The 22,589-nt window shown below is 54.8% G+C and overlaps 1 protein-coding gene and 1 long non-coding RNA gene across 3 annotated transcripts in view; both read right to left on the bottom strand.

The window, feature by feature from the left end:
* Positions 1-79: 79 nt before the first annotated feature.
* On the bottom strand, positions 80-6,966 carry LOC147649719 (uncharacterized). The gene is made up of 4 exons (XR_015278226.1): positions 6,825-6,966; positions 5,862-6,021; positions 4,825-5,326; positions 80-1,761 (listed from the first exon to the last, which is right to left on the bottom strand). It is a non-coding gene; the product is annotated as an uncharacterized LOC147649719 (long non-coding RNA).
* A 358-nt stretch (positions 6,967-7,324) lies between these two features.
* Positions 7,325-22,589, bottom strand: part of RXRA (retinoid X receptor alpha) — a 103,553-nt gene continuing 88,288 nt past the window's right edge. The window contains exons 6-10 of one of the 2 annotated variants that reach the window (XR_015278122.1): positions 21,767-21,896; positions 17,711-18,504; positions 17,256-17,347; positions 15,567-15,672; positions 7,325-12,298 (exon numbers count right to left, since the gene is read on the bottom strand). Coding sequence is in view for 1 of the 2 variants with exons in the window: in XM_086857890.1 (XP_086714016.1) it covers positions 12,151-12,298; positions 15,567-15,672; positions 17,256-17,347; positions 18,372-18,504; positions 21,767-21,896 (609 nt within the window). In the remaining variant the exon portion in view is untranslated. The remainder of the gene's footprint in view (positions 12,299-15,566; positions 15,673-17,255; positions 17,348-17,710; positions 18,505-21,766; positions 21,897-22,589) is intronic. The other variant, XM_086857890.1, reaches the window with a different exon arrangement.

Below are 22,589 nucleotides of genomic sequence, written 5' to 3'. Positions count from 1 at the left end.
TCAGATGGACTCCCTGCAGCCCTGGCACAGTAAATTACAGCCTTTCCCCCCCCCTCAAATGATGGCTGGCTGCTTATTATTGGCTTTCATCTTTATTGCCTCGTCAGGTGGAATGGTTGGAGTGACAACAGCAAATAGCCAGCCACAAATTGTGTCTGCTGCCAGCCTTGCTGCTGCTTGTCTGCAGGCTGGGAGCCTCCAGAATCCTGCTGGGATGGGCTGGCCACACAATACCGAGCAGTCCAGGTGGAATTCCCAAATCCCAGCATGAGGATGCCCTGGGCAGCTGGCCCTAATTCACCCTCTCATTTACCCCACTACAAATTTTTCTTCTCTGGGAACATCCCATATCAGACCCCAGTGAATCCACAGCTGGCTGGATGAACCAATGGCTCTGGAATTGGAGAATATTTCCTGGGGCTGATCCTTTCTCTGCCACAAATTGGCCCCCAAGTGTCTCTGCTGTCACCAGAACAGTCTGATTTGTGCCTGGAGACGTGGGGCTGTGTCAGGCCAGAGTTAAAACCGGCTGAACTGAGCTGTTGTGGCTTTGAAACTCGTGGGGAGCACTTCCATGGCCTGGCAGGACTCTCCTGTCAATGCTCCTCTTCCACAGGGCCAAGCAGAGAGTTGGGAAGGAGAGAAGGGGTGGGAATTGCCAGCAGAGGAAGGCGGCTCAGGCAGGTGCTCCCCTAAAAAGAAAGAAAGAAATCTATCAGCACATAAAGACCAGAGCCTTCCAGGCAGGGGTTAATCCAGGGGGGCCTTGGGAAGCCACCCCCACCCTGCAGACAGCAGGAAATTCTGTTCTTTGCCATAAGGAGGGGAACAATCCCGGAGCAGGAACAGACAGGCCAGAGCAAGCTTTTCCCAGCACACCGGAGGCTGACAGGAGGATCCAGTTTGGGGATCAGGCAACGCCCCGGGAGCGGCCAGGAACCCTCGGCCCGAGGGGTCTGCTCGGGAGGGGGCCCGAGGGTGATGGAGACTGGGAACAGCGGGAACAGCGGGAACAGCGGGAACAGCCTGCCCGGCCACTGCCCCATGGCCTGCAGGGGATGGGACAGGGATGGGACAGGGACAGGACAGGGACAGGACAGGGACAGGACAGGGATGGGATGGGACAGGGATGGGGATGGGGATGGGGCAGGTACAGGACAAGGATGGGGCAGGGATGGGGCAGGGACAGGACAGGGATGGGGCAGGGATGGGACAGGGACAGGACAGGGATGGGATGGGACAGGGATGGGACAGGGACAGGGATGGCACAAGGATGGGACAGGGACAGGACAGGGATGGGACAGGGACAGGACAGGGATGGCACAAAGATGGGACAGGAGTCAGGCAGTGCCGGAGCAGAACTAGGGACGACTCAGGCTTGGAGCAGGGATGGAATGAGGATGGGCCAGGGCTGGAACAGGGGTGGTGCACTCTGTCTGGTGGCTGATGGGGGCCAGGACCCCTGGGGCAACAGGACAGGGCCGTTCCTCTCTGCTCATCCTGTGGCATTTGGGATCAGAATTCATCTCAGCCCAGGGCTGAGGAAAGGCTTTTCCCTTGCTCTGGGCTGGTGGGACATTGCAGGGACAAAGGTTTCCTCTGTCTGCAGTGTGGTTTAACCCCTTCCCAGGCTCTTCCAGGGCACTGGAACCACTTCCCTGCCATGGAGATGAAGCTGCAGCTCCTCCAGCCCCTCCTGGTGACACAGAGCCCTGAGGGTCACCCACTCTCCAGTGATGTGCTGTATCCCTTCCCTGCTCCCTGGAAAGCAGGAAAATATTTAGCATAGTCAAGAAGAGCATTTCACAGAGGTGAAATTCCCATTTTCAATAAAGAAAATCCAGCCCACACTCTTGCTAGGAAGGAGAGCCTTGTGCCTGCCCAGTGCTGTCTCCCCTCATCCTCTTCCACCTCTGGAAACCTCTGACTGTCAGAGCATGCCCTGAGAGAGGAATAAGGATGGGAAAAGTGGGTTGGAATGGGGCAGGAATGGCAATTCTCCTCCCAGCACAACCAGGACGAGTGGACAGCAGCCCCTGAGTGGGCAGGAGGGAGCTGGGAGCCCCAAGAAGAGGCTCCAGCCTGCAAAGCTCACCAGCAGCAAAGCAGGAGCACACTCAGAGTCACAGAATCAGCCAGGCTGGAAAAGAACTTTGGGATCATGGAGTCCAACCCTTCCCAGCCTGTTCCTGACTCCATGGCCAGCCTTGAGCCAGGAAATTCCCCCTCCATCCCTCATCTCTCTCCAGTGAACTTACACAAGGATGGGGCTGCTCTTCTTACAAGCAGGCTGCTTTTATGTTATAAATTAAAAGACCCTGACAAAAGGAACCCCGAGAGCTGAGTCCTCAGGAGTCACAATGACTCAAACACCAGCTTTTCACAAGAAAATAAATTCAATGTCCTGGCTGCTTTAATCATCAGGCTTTTTCTACCTTTACCAGCACCCCAGCAAACACTTGTGCCTTCATTTAATGCTCTTCAGCCTAATACCCACCACAAAAGAAATCCAGCAGAAAGCCTGGCTGATAATTCCAGCAAATTTCCATTAGACCCTCCCCTTGGGTTTTGGGGTGAGTGTTGAGTGAATGAGCTTTAAAAGCATCTTTTCATTTAGCAGAGGCTCACCGAGCCAAGAATCATACCTCACCCTGACAGAAGAAAAACAAGATGTGGGCTTAGAGCAAGCGAGCAGCGCTGGAGCCCGGGATGGAAAATCTTGCCTCCAAAGCCAAACAAGGTTTCACTGCCAGTGTTGTAAGGCAGAGAGATGCAAAATTTTTGTGGCTGATATTTCTCGCCCGTGCCTTGGGATCTGGGGCTCTTTTGGAAATGAAAGGTTTAGGCGATGCTTTAAATGAGAATTTGTTAACCCTTGTTCAGGCTGCGAGGAAGAGCAGGCACGGGCAGCCCCTGAAGGGAAAATGAGTTAAAATGTGTCAAGATTCAGTGCTTGGGCTGCTGCTCTGTGCAACTCACCTCAGCAGGAAATTTCAGAGTCAGGACAGGAATTTTAGGGTCAGGACAGGAATTCCTGAGCTGGGGCAAGGAGGAGGGAAGGAGAGAGAATTGATTGAGAGCCAGGCATCTTTAGGGGACAGAAAACTGCTCAGGAGCTGATTTGGGGCACTGTGGAGTGAGAGAGGCAGAGCTTTGCTTCCTCCTCTCTGCAGCCTTGCAGGGTGAGGGCAAAAGAGAATAAACAAAAACAAAACAAAACAAAACTAAACTAAAAACCCCCCAAACAAACCCCGCTTTTTTTTTTTTTTTTTGCTTTTTTTTTTTTTTTCCTACAGATTGTTTTATTCCAGCCCCAGGGCTGCTCTGGGAGCTGGGTAGGGGAGGAGGGAGCCGGGAAAGGGAGTGAGCATCCCAGGAAGGGAATGGGATCCCGGGAAAGAAATGGGATCCCGGGAAGGGAATGGGATCCCAGGAAGGGAATGGGATCCCGGGCAGGGAATGGGATCCCGGGAAGGGAATGGGATCCCGGGAACAGAACGGGATCCCAGGAACAGAACGGGATCCCAGGAAGGGAATGGGATCCCGGGAAAGGGAACGGGATCCCAGGAACAGAATGGGATCCCGGGAACAGAACGGGATCCTGGGAAGGGAATGGGATCCCAGGAACAGAACGGGATCCCGGGAAGGGAATGGGATCCCAGGAACAGAATGGGATCCCGGGAAGGGAATGGGATCCCAGGAAGGGAATGGGATCCCAGGAACAGAATGGGGTCCCAGGAACAGAACGGGATCCCAGGAAGAGAATGGGATCCCAGGAACAGAACGGGATCCCGGGAAGGGAATGGGATCCCGGGAACAGAACGGGATCCCGGGAAGGGAATGGGATCCCGGGAACAGAACGGGATCCGGGCAGGGAATGGGATCCCAGGAACAGAACGGGATCCGGGCAGGGAATGGGATCCCAGGAACAGAACGGGATCCGGGCAGGGAATGGGATCCCAGGAAGGGAATGGGATCCCGGGCAGGGAATGGGATCCTGGGAACAGAACGGGATCCCGGGAAGGGAATGGGATCCCGGGAAAGGAACGGGATCCCGGGAAGGGAATGGGATCCCAGGAACAGAACGGGATCCCAGGAACAGAACGGGATCCCAGGAACAGAATGGGATCCCGGGAACAGAACGGGATCCCGGGCAGGGAATGGGATCCCAGGAAGGGAATGGGATCCCGGGAACAGAACGGGATCCGGGCAGGGAATGGGATCCCGGGAAGGGAATGGGATCCCGGGCAGGGAATGGGATCCCGGGAACAGAACGGATCCGGGCAGGGCTCGCTGTGGTCGGGAGATGGCAGCAGCACTTTGCTCTTTGCTCGGCCGGGCCGGGCCGGCCCCGGGGGCTCCCGGGCCGCTGTTCCCGATCCCGGTGGGATCAGCCCCGCTCCCGGAGCCTCTCGGCCCTGCTCAGGAGCGCTCACCCACGCTCGCTCCCAGGGAAAATCCGCCCAGAGTCCCGCCTGGAAACGCCTGGAGCGCTGTTCCCACCCCGGCCCGGGGAGCTGGGGACGGGACAGCATCGGCTGAACTCCCGAGTTTTATCTGAGACTGTGTGAACCTGAAATCCGGGTCCGCGGAGCTCTCCCATCTGCTCCCGGCTGCCGGCACTCGGGACGGGCCCGGGCTGGGTGTCTGTGGCTGCCTGGAGCCAGGGGACACCCATGGAAATGTCACTCGGACAATGCCCTGCGCAAGGCCAAGGTGCCCTCGGTGGCCCCGGGGCCAGCTGGGGTGAAAAGGCTGCTTGGGAGAGGTCAGGAGGAGAAAACCAACCTGCTTTTCTTCGGCAATTATGAAGTGACAAATTACCAGTGAAAGAGCTCATCTGTCTGGATTTGTTTGGAGAGTCCCCTCCTCGCCGCAAACCCGAGGCATGGACAGGGCCGGGATCACAACCTTTCTCCTAAGGATTTCCAAAGGCTCTGCTGACACCCCACTCCATCTCTGTCAGCATGGGAACGCTCAGAAATTCAAGCCGTGCCTTTCCGAGAGCCAGCCCCGCATCCCCAGCTCAGCATCTCCCCCTCCCCATTCCCCTCCGGAGCACAGCAAAGGCGTTTGGAGGGGGAGCTGGGGTCCCCCTGCCGATCCCAGCTCTCCAAGGGCTCGGGATTTGAGGGATTTGTTCCTGATAGAGAAGCCAACCCGGAGCTCTGTGTGTGCCGCCGCTCCCGGGGCGAGGGTGAATCCCCAGCCCGGAGACACAACAAAAGCCACGGCATGGCTGAGAGGTTTAATTGCATTATAATCATCTGCTGGTATCAAGGAATCGGGAGGAGAGTCAAAACAGGCTCTTTGATCCCTGCAGAAGCTGGAAAAACAGCAAGGACTTGGCCAAGGTGCAAACCTCCTCCTCTTCCTCCTCCTCCTCCTCTTCCTCCTCCTCCTCCTCCCTCGCAGAGGAGGGAGAGCAGAGCCCTCCCCCGGGTTTGGGGGTCTGGGAGTGCCCCCCAAGCAGAAAACACAGCAGGAACCAAACACAAGATTAAAAAAAAAAACCAAAAAAACACCAAAAATCAGTGGCCAGCTCAGCTCGGCTTTGCTTTCTGTTATTAGCATGGTTAAAAATAGAGGCAAACCCGATTTTCAAAGCGAAATGCGGTTTCGCAGCCAGCTGGCAGCCCACGGAGCATCCCATCCAGCGAGAAGGGGCACAGGAACCCTCGGGAGGGAGGTGAATATTTCCTCTCCAAACAGCAGGGGCTGCCCGGAGGTTAACGGGGCACACAAGCGCCCTGCTCAGCCGGAGATGCCAGCGTGGCCCCGGCTCCCGAAGAGGGGCAGGGAGTGGGAATGGGCAGCCTGGGGGAGCAGCAGGTAAATGACCCCCTGTGTCCTCCACAAACCTCCTGCCGGCGCTTCCCCAATGGAAAAAAACTCGTTTTTCCCCCAAGGAGAAAACACGGATGGGCGCTAACCGAATTCAGCCTCTGATTTTCCATCTCCCTCCGCCCGCCGGGGGAGGATTTATCCCTCCTGTAGAGCCGAGATCAGTCTCGTTTGTACCTGGCAACAAATCCAGGTTAAGCGCAGGCTGGAGGCTCCCGTTCCCCCACCCTCTGCTCCGGGGCCACTCAGGAGGGATCGGGGCTGCCCAACATCGCCCTCATCCCCGGCTGGAGGGGCTGGCAGCCCCCAGACCCCAAAGCCCAAAGCCCAAAGCCCAAAGCCCAAACCCCAGCCCCCAGCCCCCAAACCCCAGCCCCCAGCCCCAAACCCCAAACCCCAGACCCAAACCCCAAACACCAAACCCCAAACCCCAAATCCCAAACCCCAGACCCCAAACCCCAAACCCCAGACCCCAAACCCCAGCCCCCAGACCCCAAACCCCAGACCCCAAACCCCAAACACCAAACCCCAAACCCCAAATCCCAAACCCCAGACCCCAAACCCCAAACCCCAGACCCCAAACCCCAGCCCCCAGCCCCCAAACCCCAAACCCCAGACCCCAGACCCCAAACCCCAGCCCCCAAACCCCAAACCCCAGCCCCCAGACCCCAAAGCCCAGCCCCCAAACCCCAAACCCCAGCCCCCAAACCCCAGCCCCCAAACCCCAGACCCCAGACCCCAAACCCCGCTGTGCCCGCAGCCCCCAAACCCCAAACCCCAGCCCCCAGCCCCCAAACCCCAGACCCCAAACCCCAGCCCCCAGACCCCAAACCCCAGCCCCCAGACCCCAAACCCCAAACCCCAGCCCCCAGACCCCAAACCCCAGACCCCAAATCCCAAACCCCAGACCCCCAAACCCCAGCCCCCAAACCCCAAACCCCGCTGTGCCCGCAGCGCACCCAGGGATGAGCGCAGCTCACCGCGGTGCCACCCGGGCAGGACACGGCTCTGTCACCGCGGTGCCACCGGGGCAGGACACGGCTCTGTCACCGCGGTGCCACCCGGGCAGGACAGGCCGGCACGGCTGTGTCACCACCCGGGCAGGACAGGCTGGCACGGCTCTGTCACCACCCGGGCAGGACAGGCTGGCACGGCTCTGTCACCACCCGGGCAGGACAGGCTGGCACGGCTCTGTCACCACCCGGGCAGGACAGGCTGGCACGGCTCTGTCACCACCCGGGCAGGACAGGCTGGCACGGCTGTGTCACCACCCGGGCAGGACAGGATGGCACGGCTCTGTCACCCCTGCGGCTGCACAGGGACTGGGAAATGTCCCATGGAAAAGTCCTGGGGAGAGTTGGGGTTCGGTTTCTCCTCCCTCACATCCAGCCGGGATTTCCTTGGGTGCACCTGGGGACAGCCCCCCACCAATGAGTGACTCAAGACACACCAAAAAGAACAAACGAGGACTTGGACTGGGTTATATTTTAAAATGCTCATATATTTTCTTTTTTTTTTTTTTTTTTCTCCTTTTTTCTTTTTCTCTTTTTTTTTTTTCTTCTCGTTTTTTTTTTTCCCCACAATTCTAATACAATTGTTCTCAAAATACTGGCGTTTCCAGCAGCAGTTCTTTCTTTTTTTCTTTTTTCTTTTTTTTTCTTTTCTTTTTTTTTAACCTTTTCTGTTGTTTTTGAAGTGAATAATAATAATATACGGTAGTGATTTCACAGTAAAACAGACCTGCGGGAACGCCAGAGATACGTGACAAAAGACACCCCCAGACCAACCCTCCCCCTCCCTCCCACCCCTCTCCCATCCCCAAAAAGATTTTGGAAGTGGGGAAAAAAAAAAAAAAAATAAAAAGTTCATTCAAAAAAATTATTTCAAAAGAGATTTCATATAAAGCCTTTAAAACACGGTCAGAAGTTTCTCCCTCTTCTCCAGATCCCTGTGGCTGAACATTTACAGAGAGAAAGAGAGAAAAAATAGAGAGAGTTCATAACAATCTCTGTAGAAGAAACAAAACAATCCAGGAAAGAAAATATCCAAGGATACGGTAAGGGATAAAATTACATTTGTACAAAAATAGATTTTAACTTTATTGATGCTTTAGATATTTTTTTCCTTATCTTTTCTCTTTTTTTTTTTTTTTTTTTTTTGTCATTCTAAATTTTAATGTCTTTTTTTTTTTTTTTAATCTATGTATCCCATAGCCAAGGCATCCATCACTAAGTATTGGGAATTGCTAAAGCTATTCTTTTACTCCAAACCACCTGCTTAAAAGAATGAAAAAAACCCCAAAATAAAAGAAGAAAAACAAAACAAAACAAAAAAAACAAAACAAAAAGGCATCTTAAAATAGATGCAGTTCCTTTGTCTCGAGGAATAAAAATCCAGATTTGGCATCTGCCAATTTGGAAAGGGATTCAGATACAATGGAAGCAAAACAAGGGAAAAAAAAATGAAACAGAAAGCAAGGAGGAAAAACAAAAAACAAAAAACCAAACCAGGAAAAAGAATCGACTTAAACCACAAAAAGCCAGGAAAAGCCTGTAATTGCTACAGTTCTCTATGCGTATATGTGAGTGGGTATTATACAGTGTCGATATCTACAGTACATACACGGACACACGGACACCCCGAGTGATGATGGGCTGTCCCTGCACGGCTGGGGACAGCACAGCTCTCCAGCCTTTCTGTGGGATCAGCTCCCAGCCAGCTTTGGGATCAGCTCCCAGCCAGCTTTGGGATCAGCACCCAGCCAGCTTTGGGATCAGCAGCCCAAGCCAGGGTTTGGGATCAGCTCCCAGCCAGCTTTGGGATCAGCAGCCCAATTCTAGATTTGGGATCAGCAGCCCAAGCCAGGGTTTGGGATCAGCAGCCCAAGTCTAGATTTGGGATCAGCAGCCCAAGCCAGGCTTTGGGATCAGCCCCCAGCCAGGCTTTGGGATCAGCAGCCCAAGCCAGGCTTTGGGATCAGCCCCCAGCCAGGCTTTGGGATCAGCAGCCCAAGTCTAGATTTGGGATCAGCCCCCAGCCAGGCTTTGGGATCAGCAGCCCAAGCCAGGCTTTGGGATCAGCAGCCCAAGCCAGGCTTTGGGATCAGCAGCCCAAGCCAGGGTTTGGGATCAGCCCCCAGCCAGGCTTTGGGATCAGCCCCCAGCCAGGCTTTGGGATCAGCCCCCAGCCAGGCTTTGGGATCAGCAGCCCAAGCCAGGCTTTGGGATCAGCCCCCAGCCCAGGGCTGTCCCCGCTGCAGGGGAGGGGTCAGCAAGGCCAGGGGTCAGCTCTTCCCACACCCACCAGCCCCTAAAGCCCCCAGTGCCACTCCTGGACAATTCCAGCAGCAAGGGGAGCTCGGCATTCCCACGGAGGGGTTTGGGATGTGCTGGACTGGGTTCGGGGTGGCTGGAACACGCAGCGAGGGGCAGCGGGGTGGCTGAAAGGCTGATGCTTGTGCTATCTTTAGAAAATTAAAGATTGTCCCACCAACAAAAAGGAATTAAAATAACCATTACAAACAGATCACCTGAATCAAAGCAGATTTTTGCAGGAGTACTGAGAGCTGGTTAAATCCACATCCTACCTCTCTAGGGAATAATGTGCCTTTTGTTTTCCTTCAGCCACGGCTCACCTCTCCACACTCAGCCTCATCATGATGGGGACAACAACAACAACAACAAAAAGCCCAAAGTGGAAAGAACACAAAGACTCAAACTCATGCAAAGCTCGTTGCTTTAAGGCTGCTCTGGCTGTTCCCAACACACAAAAGCTTCTCCTTCCCACAGGAAGGCTGGGATGAGCATGGAGGGGCTGGGCTGGGCTTTGGGGGCTCAGGGAATCCCAACTCACTTCCACCAGCTGAGAAGTGAAATCACAGGACAAGGCTCAGCTTTTCCCAAAATCCCCTCCACCACAGGCATGGATTGAGGCTGTGCTGCTCCAGCAGGGAAACTGAGGCACAGGGATGATCCTGACAGGGAGTTTGGAGCCTGCAGAACCTTGGCCTTGTAAGGTGAGATGCTAACAGGGATGGGATGGGATGGGATGGGATGGGATGGGATGGGATGGGATGGGATGGGATGGGATGGGAGCTCCCCCTGTGCCACCCTGCAGCCACCACAGCACCCAAGAGCCCCTTCCCAGCCATTCACCAGGAAAAAAGCAGCTCCATCCACCACAGAGCAGCGGGTTTATCCTAGTGCAACATCCACCAACTTCTCCAAAGCTTTTCCTCTGTGGCAAGCAAGTCCCAGGCTCCTGGCTGCTGGGAGAGCCGGGCTGGGGCCTGGGGGCTGCCCAGGGGCTGGGTGGGCTCGGGGCTCTGGCTTCTGCCACCTCCCTGCACCCCCTGGGGCTGTGCCAGCCTCCCTCTGGCAGGGAACAGCCTGCTCGTGTTTCCTGGCACCCTTGCCAGATTTCATTTCTCCTGCCTCGTTTTCTTGGCAAATTCTTGCAGGGTGAAGCTGTTTAATAATATTTTCAGCGGCTTGCAGGCTGCTGGGGAAACAGAGCCAAGGCACTCTGCCTGCCTCTGCCGATTCGCCACTTTGGGCCAGCCCGAGGGGGAGCCATCACCTGAAATCCCCGGTGCTTTTGTGTTTTGGAGCTGCAGGGGATGGAGCTGGGCACTCCAGCTGGGATGACAGCAGCAGGGTGACAACGGTGTCCCCTCCAAAGCAGAGGTGGGAGTGAGGTGGTGGGTGCTGCTCCATCCCCCTCCAGGAACAAAGGAGGAGTTTTCAGCCAGCTGCAAACCATGGGGAGCAAGAAGAGGATCTTTGGGACCTCATCCTTTGCTTTTTAAAGCACAGAGCACATGGAAGTGGAGGGGAAGCCCTTGGGTGCCTCAGCACAGCTTGCTTGGGATCATCCATCCTGCCAAGGGGGGAGAACCCTTCCCAGCATCCCTCATCGTTCCCTCTGCTTTGTTTCTTCTCCAACCTGTGTTTTTGGTGGGGCACTGGAGACACCTCATGGGGTGAAACGGGGAGGTGAAGGGGGATCACTCCCTCTGGCCACACACTCCAGGAGAATCCCATCCCGTGGGCACATTCCTGGGACTGTGTCCCTAATCCCCAAAATCCTGTCCAGCTCTGCACTGCCACACCGAGACTCAAGGAAAGGGTTGTGCAAAAGCCAAGGTGCTTTTGGTGCTCTCAGAATCCTGGAGAGGACAGGGATCCACATCCCCCACCCAGCCAGCCGTGCCCTCCCAGCCCCCACAGCCCTGCCCCACGGGGGAGATCCAGGGGAGGGGGAGCCCAGTTCTTGCTTCACCACTAATTAACAGCTGCAATTAACCAGCCAGGCCGAGCACTCCCACTAATTGTTGCCTTGCAGTGTTCTGCAGGGCTGAAACAACCGGAGCAGCCTCCTGGGTGAGCCGAAACCCTGGCGTGGGGTCACGGCGGGATGCTGGGGCAGCACTGGGATATACTGGGACAGCACTGGGATATACTGGGATGCTGTGCTGAGGGCAGGGGTCCCAGCAAGCCCCCAGGAGCTGGGGAAGGGCGATGGGGAGTCCCTGGCAGCCTTAAAGCAAGTGCTGCAGCTGGCTCATGTCCACACCTCTGGGGTGGGCAGCGATGCCCGGCCGCGCTCTGGGGTGGCTGAAGGGCATTTCCAGCCATGCCAAGTGTTCTCGGGGGGATTCAGCTCCATCCCAAACCCTCTGCTTTCAAGTGGAAGGAGAAGGCTCTGTGCAGCCACGGGTGACTCATTCACGGGGCACGGCCTCTCCCTCCGCAAAGTAACTACCAAGACTACTAAGAATAGTTAGAAACCAAAAATAGAATTTTTTTCCTTTTTTTTTTTTTCTTTTTTTTTTTTTCCTTTTTTTCTTTTTTTTTTTTTTGTCTTCTTCTTCTCTTTTTCAAAAACTCCATCCTCTGAAAATAGCCCAGCTGCAATCCGGCAGAGTCCAACCACTCCCCTCGGCTGGTCCAAACCCCACTGGCCCGAGGGCTGGCACCGTCCTTGTCCCCAGGGGAGGGCTGGGGGTGACGCCAGCTGCGGTGGCTCATCCCAAACCTCATGGCACGGCGGGGGCAGGGGTTGGCAAAGCTCTCTCCGCTCCCACTTCTCTACAAGTAGCACAGGGAAGCAGCGGGCAGGCCTGGAGACGCAGCAGTGACAGCGAACGGACAGGGGGGCAGGAGGCCGGGACGGCCGGGGGTCCCCCGGATCAGACGGTGCCTCCAGGGCTGGGGGCAGCAGGGAGGGACGGGCTGGGGTGGAGGAAAGCAGAGGAAGGGCCCCGAGGGAGCCCGGCCGGGCGAGGGACTGACCCAGCAGAGTTCTCTAAGTCATTTGGTGCGGCGCTTCCAGCATTTCCATCAAGAAGGTGTCGATGGGTGTGTCGCCTATTAGCTTGAAGAAGAACAGGTGCTCCAGGCATTTCAGGCCGATGGACCGCAGGGCTGGGAGGCGGAGCAGGAGCTTGGCAAACCTGGGCAAAGGGAGACACGGCACGGTCAGACAGCCCCGGGTGCAGCCCTGCTTCGGCCCCGGCCCCCCGGTCTGGACAGACACGGCCTCTCGCTATCAAACCGTGGGGCTACACCCGGAGCTGGGCAGGGAAATCCGGAATTACAGCCCAGCCTGGGAGATCAGGCAGCCAGGGGGGAGATTGACAACAAACCCGTGCTGGGAACTGAGCTGGAAGAGTGAAAATCCAAATGCAGGGTCAGCCCTGGACTGGGGGACACCCCGAGATGTTGGTGGCACTGCAGCCGTGCAGAGGAGGCACCATGGGATCAGCCCTGGCACTGGCAGTGCTGCAGGCAGCCCCAGCAGCTCCGTGTTGGTCAGGGAAAAGGGCTGGAGGAGATGGCCAGTGGGGTGAGCTGGGTGATGCTGCTTTTCCTGCAGCTCTGGGCACCTCCTGAGCAGCTCCAGCCCTCTCTTGGGTTCTGAGCATCCCCAGCTGAGCCCTGGGGCTGCTGGCGAGGCAGGAACCCGGCTGGCAGCCAGGGGTGAAGCCCAGGCCTGTGACACAGAAGCTGCAAACAGCTGGGAAAGGGCTGCTCCCCTTCCCCAGGCACAGAGCTCTGGGGAGGACAAACCAGAAATCCCTTTCTCCACAGCCTGCCCTGCCTGCAGCAGATGGCTCCAGGTCACACAAGGCAGGAGGGCTGGGGAGAGCTGGCAGCTCTGCAGGGCCCAGCCAGGATGGAAATGAGCCACCCAGGCCAGGGAAAAGCTGCTGGCTGTTGGGCTCAGGGGGTGACAAGAGCCAGGAGAAAGCCACCAGCTCCTGCAAGGGTGCTCTGGGACACCCCAGGTGCCACTGGCTGCCACCTCCTTGTGTGAGTGCTCCCTACCCAGGGAAAAAGCCCTTTAATGGGCACAGCAGGGTTATCTGCTCTTCCTGCTGCCAAAAATCAGGGCTTGAACAGCAGCAAAGGGCCGTGGAGAACGGGACCTTGCAGAAAACACAGAGGCATGCACAAGCACACAGATATTCTACATGCATGCACATTTCCCTCTCCCTGGGTTTTTGTTGGGGTTTTTTTTTTGTTGGTTTTTTTTTTTTGTTTTGTTTTGTTTTTTAATTTTTTTTTCTGCTGAGCTGGCGAGAATGATGGGAGCAGAGCCAGGAAAAACAAATCAGTCCTACCATCCCATTCAGGAAGTTTCACTTTAAACCAAACCAGATGATGGCTCCAGCCCTGGGATATGTTTAACTGTGAGATAACCAGCCCAGAGCACAACGTGCCAGGGCTGGGAGGGGAGAAAAGAGCCCTGATTCCTGATTCCCTGCGGCTGCTGGGTGTCACGTAGGCACCCAGCCCTCCCTGGGGAGCAGCAGGGGCTGCAGGGGAGGGAGCAGGGCTGGCTTTTTCCTGGGAATGCCTCTCTCTGCAGAAAAATTCCCTTCTGGTGTTTCCAGGGTGCTCCCAAGCCGCTGCTGGAAGGGGATTTGGAGAAAGCCCCATGCTGAAGGGCACCTGAGAAGGTGGGAATTCCAGAAATCCCACAGCGTGGAGCAGGGGAAGGCCCCAGCCGTGGCTCCAGCAGGGCTTTGCTCAGCCACAGGAAGAACTTGTTTGCAGCCCCAGCTGGGGATCACGTTGTGCCACGAGGACAGGAGGATGCCCAGAATTTGGGAGAACTTTGGGGAGCTCTTGTGCAACCCTCCCTGCCCACGGGCTCACCCTCCTGAGGCACCTGGGGTGGTGGCACCACTGCCCTGCACCACTGAGGGAGGCAGGGAGGGCAGCAGGGCACAGCTCTCAGGACATCCCTGAGCGTGCAGAACCCCTCAGGTCAGTAAGGATGGGTGAGAGCATCACACAAGAAGGTTCCCAGCCTGAGATCATTCAAAACCAGTGAGAGATTAAATTCCAGAGCCCCTGGTGCAGCTTCTGGATGTCCAGCAGTCCCTCAAACACCCAGGCAGAGCCCTGGGGAACTGGTGTGGACTGGTGGCTCAGTGTCTGTGCTGTCAGGCACGGTGGCTTGGTGGGGTTTGGGGAGTGGGGCTGTCCCTGTGCCACCCCCTACCCACCCCTGTGTGTACCAGGCCTGCAGATCCTGCGAATGTGCACAGCTCAGCCCAGCAAGGGAACAGTGCAGGAGAGCTGCTGGCCAGGATTGCTAAGGCAGCTCTCCTGGTGCCAGGAACAGCTCTTCTGCAACACCATAACAGCCAAAGTCCAGGGTCTGCTCTGGATTTGCTCCAGAAATGCAATTTAATAAAGCATTCTGGAAGAGGAGGCAGCTTGAGAGTCGGCCTGGGGTGCACACAAACCCCCTGGGAGAGGAGAGGTGAGAGCCCTGCTCCGTGCCCTGCGCTCATCCCTCAATTCCCCTGCTCACTGCAAACCAAACACACCCCATGGCACCCTCATCCTCACTCTGCCTGCCTCAAGCCAACCAGAAGCATCCCAGAAATCCCTTAACAACACACCTTTCTTCATCTGCCAGCGCTCTGGGACCCAAAGTGGGGGAAAAACCAAATCCAGCATCACTTCTGAGGGCACGCTCTGCCCGCTGCACTCAGTGCTGTGAAAGCATCCTTTTTATTTCACCATCCACACAAGGCCAGGAATGCAGGTGAGATGCAAATCCCAGTTGCCTGGGCTGTTTTTCCCCAACATTCATGCAGCAGTAGCAGCTTCCAGTGCTTTGCTTGGTTTCTCAAGAAGCTGTCAGTAACTTAACTGGCAGTTGCCAGCTCCAGGCTGTAACTGGGAAAATGCGCCCACTCAGCTCCAGAGCGGTCCAGGAACGCATTCCTAATTCCCCCTCCCATTCCCAGCTGGATTGGGGGAGGCAGGGAGGGGAGAAAAAGAGCATCAATTGAGGCTTTCACTTCCCAGCAATGATGCTCATCTGCCACCGAAAATTAACTCCATGTGAGTCCTATTTTTGCTGCGGTTTCGCTCGCCGCGGTTTCCAAAAGGGAAATGATACCCCCTTCCCACATGTGCTCATCCCACTGCTGGGGCTGTGGGAGCTGGGGCTCCTCAGGTCTGCCCACCTTGCTGGATTTCCTGGCAGGGGAACAAGGAGCTCTGTGCACTGCACAGGGGAGGTTTTTTAGGGATGCTCACAGCTGGAACGGGTAGAAACGAGAAGTTTTTCTGCAGGGAACCACTGGAAATGGAGAGCCCAGAGCAGAAGGGACCCAAGGAGAGCCTGGGAGCTGCAGCACCCATTGCAGGGGGTTTGCAGGGGGGGAGGCTGCAGGAGGAGGGGCACAGGGAGCTCACCTGCCGGGCTGGTCGGGGTATTTGTGTTTGCAGTAAGCCTCTAGCGACGCGTACACCTTCTCCCTCAGCGCCTCCACCTCTGCCGGGTTCGAGAGGCCCTTGGAGTCTAAAAGGCAACACAAAAACCATCAGGCAAACACCTCCAGGCTTTCCAGGCAGGCAGGAACCCCTCTGTGCACTCTGGATCTGCCAGCCCCACCAAAGTGTGGATGCGGGCTCTGAGCTCCAGGGATCTGGGGAGCACTCAAAGGGGTCTACCCTGCAACTACAGATTTTTCCTCACCTCATACCCTAACCCTAAATGTTCTGGCTCATTCCAATGGTCCCACAGCCTCATTTAAAGGGGTTTCATTCCCCCTCCAGCCCTGGGCTTGTGGGATTTCTCCCCCCAGCACTGTGGTGGGGCTGAAGCAGAAGCCCCTGCTCTGGCACAGCCACCAGGACAGGACACAGCGAGGATCTGTTTTTAGCAGGGTGAAAGGGACAGTGCAGAAATCGATATCCCCAAGCACATGTACCACGGGAACCTCTCCAGATTCCCCTTCTTTGACCATATACGGCTAATCCCAAATTACAGACAATAAATTACTGCTGATTGCAAGGAGAGGGGGACTAAAAAAAACCCAAAAAACTGGTCAAGAAGAAAAACAAACCCAAGAAGCTGTAATAAACCCTGTTGGAACAGCCTGGCCTGCCTGTGGTGGGAAAATGCAGGCAAGGAGCTGTGCTTGGGCACAGAGTGTGCTTGGTGAGGGCAGGGAGGGAGTGGTGCTGGATGGGGAGGTTTGTCCTTGGCTGCCATCTGCTTCTGCTCTGGGCTGATCCACTCTGAAATCCAGAGACCCCTCCCAGAGAGCTCTGCAGGTATGTGCAGCCTGGCTCCTGCTGCACAGGGATTTGCTCCCTGGAATGCTGGAGGAAAACCCTGGCACTGAACCTTCTTCTTCCCTTGGGCAGCTGGGGCTGAGAGGGAAAAGGGAGCAGTGTGACCCTCCTGGAGCATGTGAAACTATGGTCAAAAAATTGAAGGTTTTGTGTATTTTATGAGCACATTTCATGTTTTTCTGCCTCTCCAGGTCTGCAAAGGGCTTTTCCACAAATGCAGTTAATAAAAGCCCTTGGATGATGAGGTTGGGAAGCAGAGACAATAATCTCTATACTCAGATGTTGCCCTAATCCATATTTTTCTCATCAACAACATTTAGATTCCACACTGTTCCAGTTCAGGGACAACTCCCTCAAGCACCTGAACTTTCTTTTTACAGTCACTCTAAAAGGGGGAGAGCTGATAGGACCAGGGGGAGTGTCTGTAAACTGAAAAGGAGTAAGGCTTAGGTTGGATTTTGGGAAGAAACTCTTCCCTTTGAGGGGGGAAGGCCCTGCACAGGGTGCCCAGAGCAGCTGTGGCTGCCCCTGCATCCCTGGAAGTGTCCAAGGCCAGGCTGGATGGGGCTTGGAGCAGCCAGGGGTGGTGGAAGGTGTCCCTGCCATGGCAGGGGGTTTGGAACAAGATGAGCTTTAAGTTCCTTTCAAACCAAACCAACTTTCACCCCTGCCTCCCTTCCTGCCCTATCCTCGGCATCTGGGTGCCCTCTGCTATTTCCAACAGGGCTTTTTTGGGGAAGAAAAGGAGCCAAAAGGACAGAAAAGCAGCCAAGGGGGGCCAGGAGAGCAGAGCCGGGCCCGTACCGGGGTTGAAGAGGACAATGGCTCGCAGGCAGCCCAGCTCTGTCTTGTCCATCAGCATGTCCCGCATTTTGGACACCAGCTCTGTCAGTACTCTGCAAAAGGACAGAGAAAGCACAGAGTCAGCATGAAAAACAAAGGGAATGAAGAGCCCCAGGTGTCAGAGCCAGAGTGAGAAGCTCCGGTCACGTTTAACGAAGGTGGGGATGGTGCTGGCCTGTACCAGCTGAGGATGTGGCCTCATTTTCCTCCTCCATCAAAAATAGCTCATTAGGAACATCAATAGTTCCTGTGAGACACAACAGGGACCATAAAAACCGCCTTCATACATTCACCAAGAGGCTCTGGCACCTGAGAAAGCTGCCTAAAAATAAAAAATAACAATAAAAACCCACCCCAACAGGTATCTAAAAGTAATTTCCTCTGCCGGTAATTTTTATTGCTCCCTTTGCTCTTACTGCAGGTGTCGGTCTTGAAATATTTTCCACTGATTGCCCAGTTTTTCATGTTAGATCCTGCAGCAAAGTCATGATCTTGCACTTATGACCTCACAGGAACAAATGATGTCACCCAGGTCCGAAGAACAATTTCCTCACAGAGCAGAGCAGCAAAGGTGATTTGGTTTCAACTCAAGATGAATCTCAGGGAGAGAAATCAGCATTTCAGCAGCGTCTGGAGTCACACTGTGGGTCAAAAACCCTGCAAGCCTGCCTTTAAAACACTTTCCCAAAGCCTGAGATTAAAGAGCCCTCGGGACACGCCTGTGGAACCTGCTGAGTATTGCTGGGGCCTTTTCATTGTGCAAATAAAATCGCGTCTTGGTCCAATTAAAGATGAAAAGGAACGAAGGAGTGGCCTCCTCGTAACATTGAAGGCATCTGGACCCCATGAAAGGGGCTTTGATTTGCAGGGGCAGGCTCCTCCCTGGCTGGGGCCGTTGGGTTTCTGCAGCTTTCAGAGGAGGGGTTTTCTTTCACGGACACCACGGGATGGACTCCCTCATCCCGGGCTCCTCCGGCCCCTCACGCAGGAATGGAGGCGGTTTGGGGTGGAGACAGGGTTGGGGATGTCCAGGCAAGGTGGTTTGAGATGCAATCCCATCCCTCCAGCCCTGCCCACCTGTCGAAGATGGCCCCGACGCCGGCGCTGTGGGCGCTGTTGCGGTGCACGTGCAGCCCCGTGGCCAGCAGGATCCCGTCCTTCACGGCTATGGAGCGGTGAGAGAAGGAGGCAATGAGGAGCTCGTTCCACCCTGAGGAGGAGAAAACCACCGAGGCTGCAGGTTAGAGCCATGGCATCCTCAGGAAGATCGGGAATGGGTGATGTCACCTCTCTAAAAGGAGAAGGACACTCTCCCTGTGGTTGGATATGGGAAGGAAAGGGGAGCCAGCTTTTCCTTGGATGTCATGGAAGGAAAAAACCATCAAGAACCCAAGGCACTAAAAATAAAGCTAATAAGGGGAGCAGTTTCCTCTATAAACCGTGCAGACACTGAGCAAACATCTCTGGCTGGAGCTCCCCGTGGCTGTGGAGCTCCCCTCTGCTCTCAGCCGCTGCCTCCCAGCAGCTCCAGCCCTGGCAGCTCTTGCTGCCGGCTCTGCAGGCTCCTCCTCACGCCACAAAAGTTCATTTGCCAGCCCTGAGCCCTGCCAAAGGGACCATGGAATCTCTGCCTTTATTTGTGAGTTTGTTGCTTCTGCCATGAGAGTACTGGCAGGGATTGGGTCTGTTCTCAGCCCCATGTCTGTGACTGCTTCCACAGCTGCTTGGAAAATAGATTTGAGTCTTACTAGCTGGACAGGCTGCTCTGGGATATGGGAAGGGCATCCTCTGAGCCCAGACCTACAGGGAAGGGGAAGGGAGATGTGACCTCCACGTCTTCCAGCTCCCCCTCCCAATCCAACACCTCTTCAGTTCCTAAAACCATCACAGGCTGAGCTCAAGGATTCCTGAAACAAAGCCCCAACGAGAGGAAATGCTGCCAAGCTCAAAGGGTGGAGATTTGGGTGACCTTCAGCCAGGAGCAGCATCTTCAGAAAGACAAGATGGGGTCTTTCTGCAACACCCCTGGCCTGTACATGTTCTGGAGTTCTGGCCCAAAAACTTCAGGATATTTGGATTTAGGGATTTTTTTCCCAGGCTGGAAAAGCAACACAACAATATCCTTCACCTCTCCTGCCACAAGAACACATCTCACTGCCTGGAACAAACACAAGGCCCATGTGTGCTGTGTTTACCTTCTGCTGCAGCCATGGGTTGTGCCATCAGAAATGTTGACAAGGAATAAAGTTCACTCTTTCCTAAGTGGCCACAGGATGTTTCCACCCCAGCCACGGGAACATTTCTTTGGCTATTTACTGGGTGAGGCCTGGCACTTTCACAGGGATTGCAACACTGTGAAACCCAAGGAGGAGAAGGAGCCTGCAGAAACCCTGTTCCCGTGAGGAAGAGGAACTCCCAGAGCCAGATCCACGGGAAGCTGTCCCACACAGCCCCACAGCAGCTCCACACGTAGCTCCAACCAACAGAAACCACAGCTGGCTCTCCACACCCACTCCAAGCTGGGCTTATTCCTGTGAAGGAGTGCTGGATTCATCAGCATCCTCCATCTGGATTATTCCCATGTAGAGTTGGGATGTTTCAGCTGAAATGGGTGAAGATTTTCCTACCTTGGCTTTCACCAGAACATCCCTGAAGAGCTGCCAAGACAGAGGCAAGCAGGGAAAATTCACTATAACCAGAGGCAGCAGACTGGAATTAGAGACCAACCAAGTCTACCCTGAGAGTTCTGCATTTCAGCCCAAGTTCTGGAGTGGCAGAGCAGAATCCTGCGATTCCTGGGACTCCTTTTCCACCAAGCAGGGTGGCTGCAGCCCCCAGGGATGCTCTGGCTCCTCTGGGGTAGGCAAGGCACTTTGGCAGAGCAGTGACCATCATGTCAATCCAACTCCCTGCCACATTTCCCCACCAGCCCTACAAAACCAGCTGCAGGGATCAGCAACCTCTGCCAGGCCGAGAAAACATCAGGTTATTCCTGTCTCAGCTTGGAAACAAGAAAACTGGTGGAAAATACGCTTAAAAAGTCAGGATTCCTTCCCTCCCAAACAGCTCAGAGAGGGAGTATTTTTAAATGATTCAGGATGTGAGGAAAGCTGCTGCCAGCCCATCCAGCACTGCTCCTCCAGAGCTGTGTGCTCCACTTGTTTTGCCTCCCAGGATGCCTGACTGAGGCTCTTAGCTGGATTTTAATGCTTCAATATTTCATGGGCAGCTGTTCTCAGCAGGCCACTCAATAATACATCGAGCCTCTGGTTAGAAGCTGGGGAAGGTTATCTGAGGCCCTGGCAGAGATCCTTGGAGCAGGGAGCTCCAGGGAGCTGCTCCAGGTGTTCAGCAGTCTCAGGGCTGGAGCCACCATGAAATCTGGGATGTGATGGGGTTTGCAGACCCTCTCCTGCTGCCCATGAGTGTGGAGTGAGTCACAAACAGAGAGCACAGTTCTGAATTCTCCAGTTCCAGTTTTAACCAGCTGCCTGATAAAGAGAGAGGAAAACCTGGAACTGCCATGGTGGGCTTGGGTTCCACTTCCCAAAAGGAAAAAGCAGAGCTTTGTCTGAATCCAGCTCTTTGCAGAAAGCCCTCAAAGATCTCTACAGAGAGGCTTCCCTGCTCATCCACTCCCACAAGAGGCTCTAGAAATCCTCTTCAAATCCACACTTTGGATGTTCCAAAGGGCCCAGAGCCAGCTCTGGAAAAATCCACAGAGCACCTTCACCTAAGGGCTGCAGGAGCCATCCTGGAAGGGTGCAGGACCTGGGCAAAAGTGAATTTGGGGGAAATAAAAGGAATTTAAAAGTACCAAAGACTTCAAAGTCCCTGGCTTCCAAAGAGCTTCATGCCTCAAACACCTCCTCCCCAAGCTCTGCTCCTGATTTCTTGCCCTCCACGAGCTTTGTACAGCAGCAGGAGCTCGAATTCACTCAACAGGGAAAGACCCTTCCCACAGCCAACTGCTTTCCACCTCCCAAATCCTGCTCCTGCAGCCCCCCTGCTGCACAAGGAAATATAAAATAAGCCCTCAGAGTTCTATTTTCATCTTGGTGGGTGGGAGAAGAAGTGAGATGTACTTTTCTCTCCTTTCTGGTTTTAATTATGATCAAACATTTCAGTTGGATGAAATTTCATGGGTGCTTGAGCCCGCTTGGTCTTTCAAGCCTCAGTTTGGGAGGAAGGCAGAGTTTAACTCCTTTGGTTTAAGTCACCCAGCACCCATCTCCGAATTCCTCATGGATCAGGGAGGAAGCTGGGCCATTTTTCAGCTGATTGGCCACATTTTGGATCCAATTCAGCAGCACATCCCATGGAAGGCTTTTAAAATCCTATTTAAAAACCAAACGATCAGAATCTATCAAGAATCAATTAAAGATTTTCAAGCTGCCAGGACCTACATCTGAGGGTACAACCTGTCCCAGGGGACACCCAGCTCTCCCCACATGGGGACAGATGTCACTCACCTGCTCTGAGCAAGATGACCTGGTCATCCAGGGGCAGCTCGGAGAAGTGGGGGATCCTCTTGGCCCACTCCACCAGGGTGAAGAGCTGTTTGTCTGCTGCCTGGCAGATGTTCGTCACCGGGTCATTGGGCTGCCAAAAAAAGGGAAAAAAAAAGGGATGGAAAAGCTTGGAAAGGACCAGAGAGGCTGGAGGAGCAGCCTGCCTGCCATCCCTGAGGTGGATGTTATCACTCACAGGCAAAGGAAGTGATTTGGCTGCTCCACCACAAGGGTTGTAATAGTTTTTAGCAAGCCCCAGAATGGGAACTGGGAGTGCTCAGACTCCATATCCATCACCCTGACTGATGCATCCAAGCAGCTCCAGCCTGGGGAAGGGCAGACTCCAGCATCTCCCAGCTCGAGAAACCAGCACCAGAGAGGGCATTACAGAAAAAAAGGAGAAAACCCCTTTCCTTTGAAATATTATCCACTAACAGAAACCATCTGCTCTCAAGGAGGACAGTCAGCCTAAACACACCAAATCCCTGTTTAAAGGAACTGCTCACAGCTCAAGTGGATTTGTGATTAGGAACTGGAAGAGCCTGTTTAACCCTGGGGAAGGCTGAGCTCGCTGGTCCAAGTGTGTCTGCAGGGTTTACCTGTCTGGACAGGGATGTATGATCCCATCCCATCTCCCTCTGTAATCCCTGCTGATATCCAGCAGCTTGGGTTGTACAATTAGCTTCTTTCCATGTCCTTAAAAGAGCAGTTTCCAAACTGGAGGAGAAGTGTTTACTTCACCCCTGGCTTGCAGGGGTAAGGGGTGTGAAGTCAGAGGAGGAGC

Source organism: Cyanistes caeruleus, chromosome 20 (genome assembly GCF_971803275.1).
Source record: "Cyanistes caeruleus chromosome 20, bCyaCae1.hap1.1, whole genome shotgun sequence".
Classification (NCBI taxonomy): Eukaryota; Metazoa; Chordata; class Aves; order Passeriformes; family Paridae; genus Cyanistes; species Cyanistes caeruleus.
Note: the sequence above shows the minus strand (reverse complement) of the source record. Positions and strands in the feature narration are given on the sequence as shown.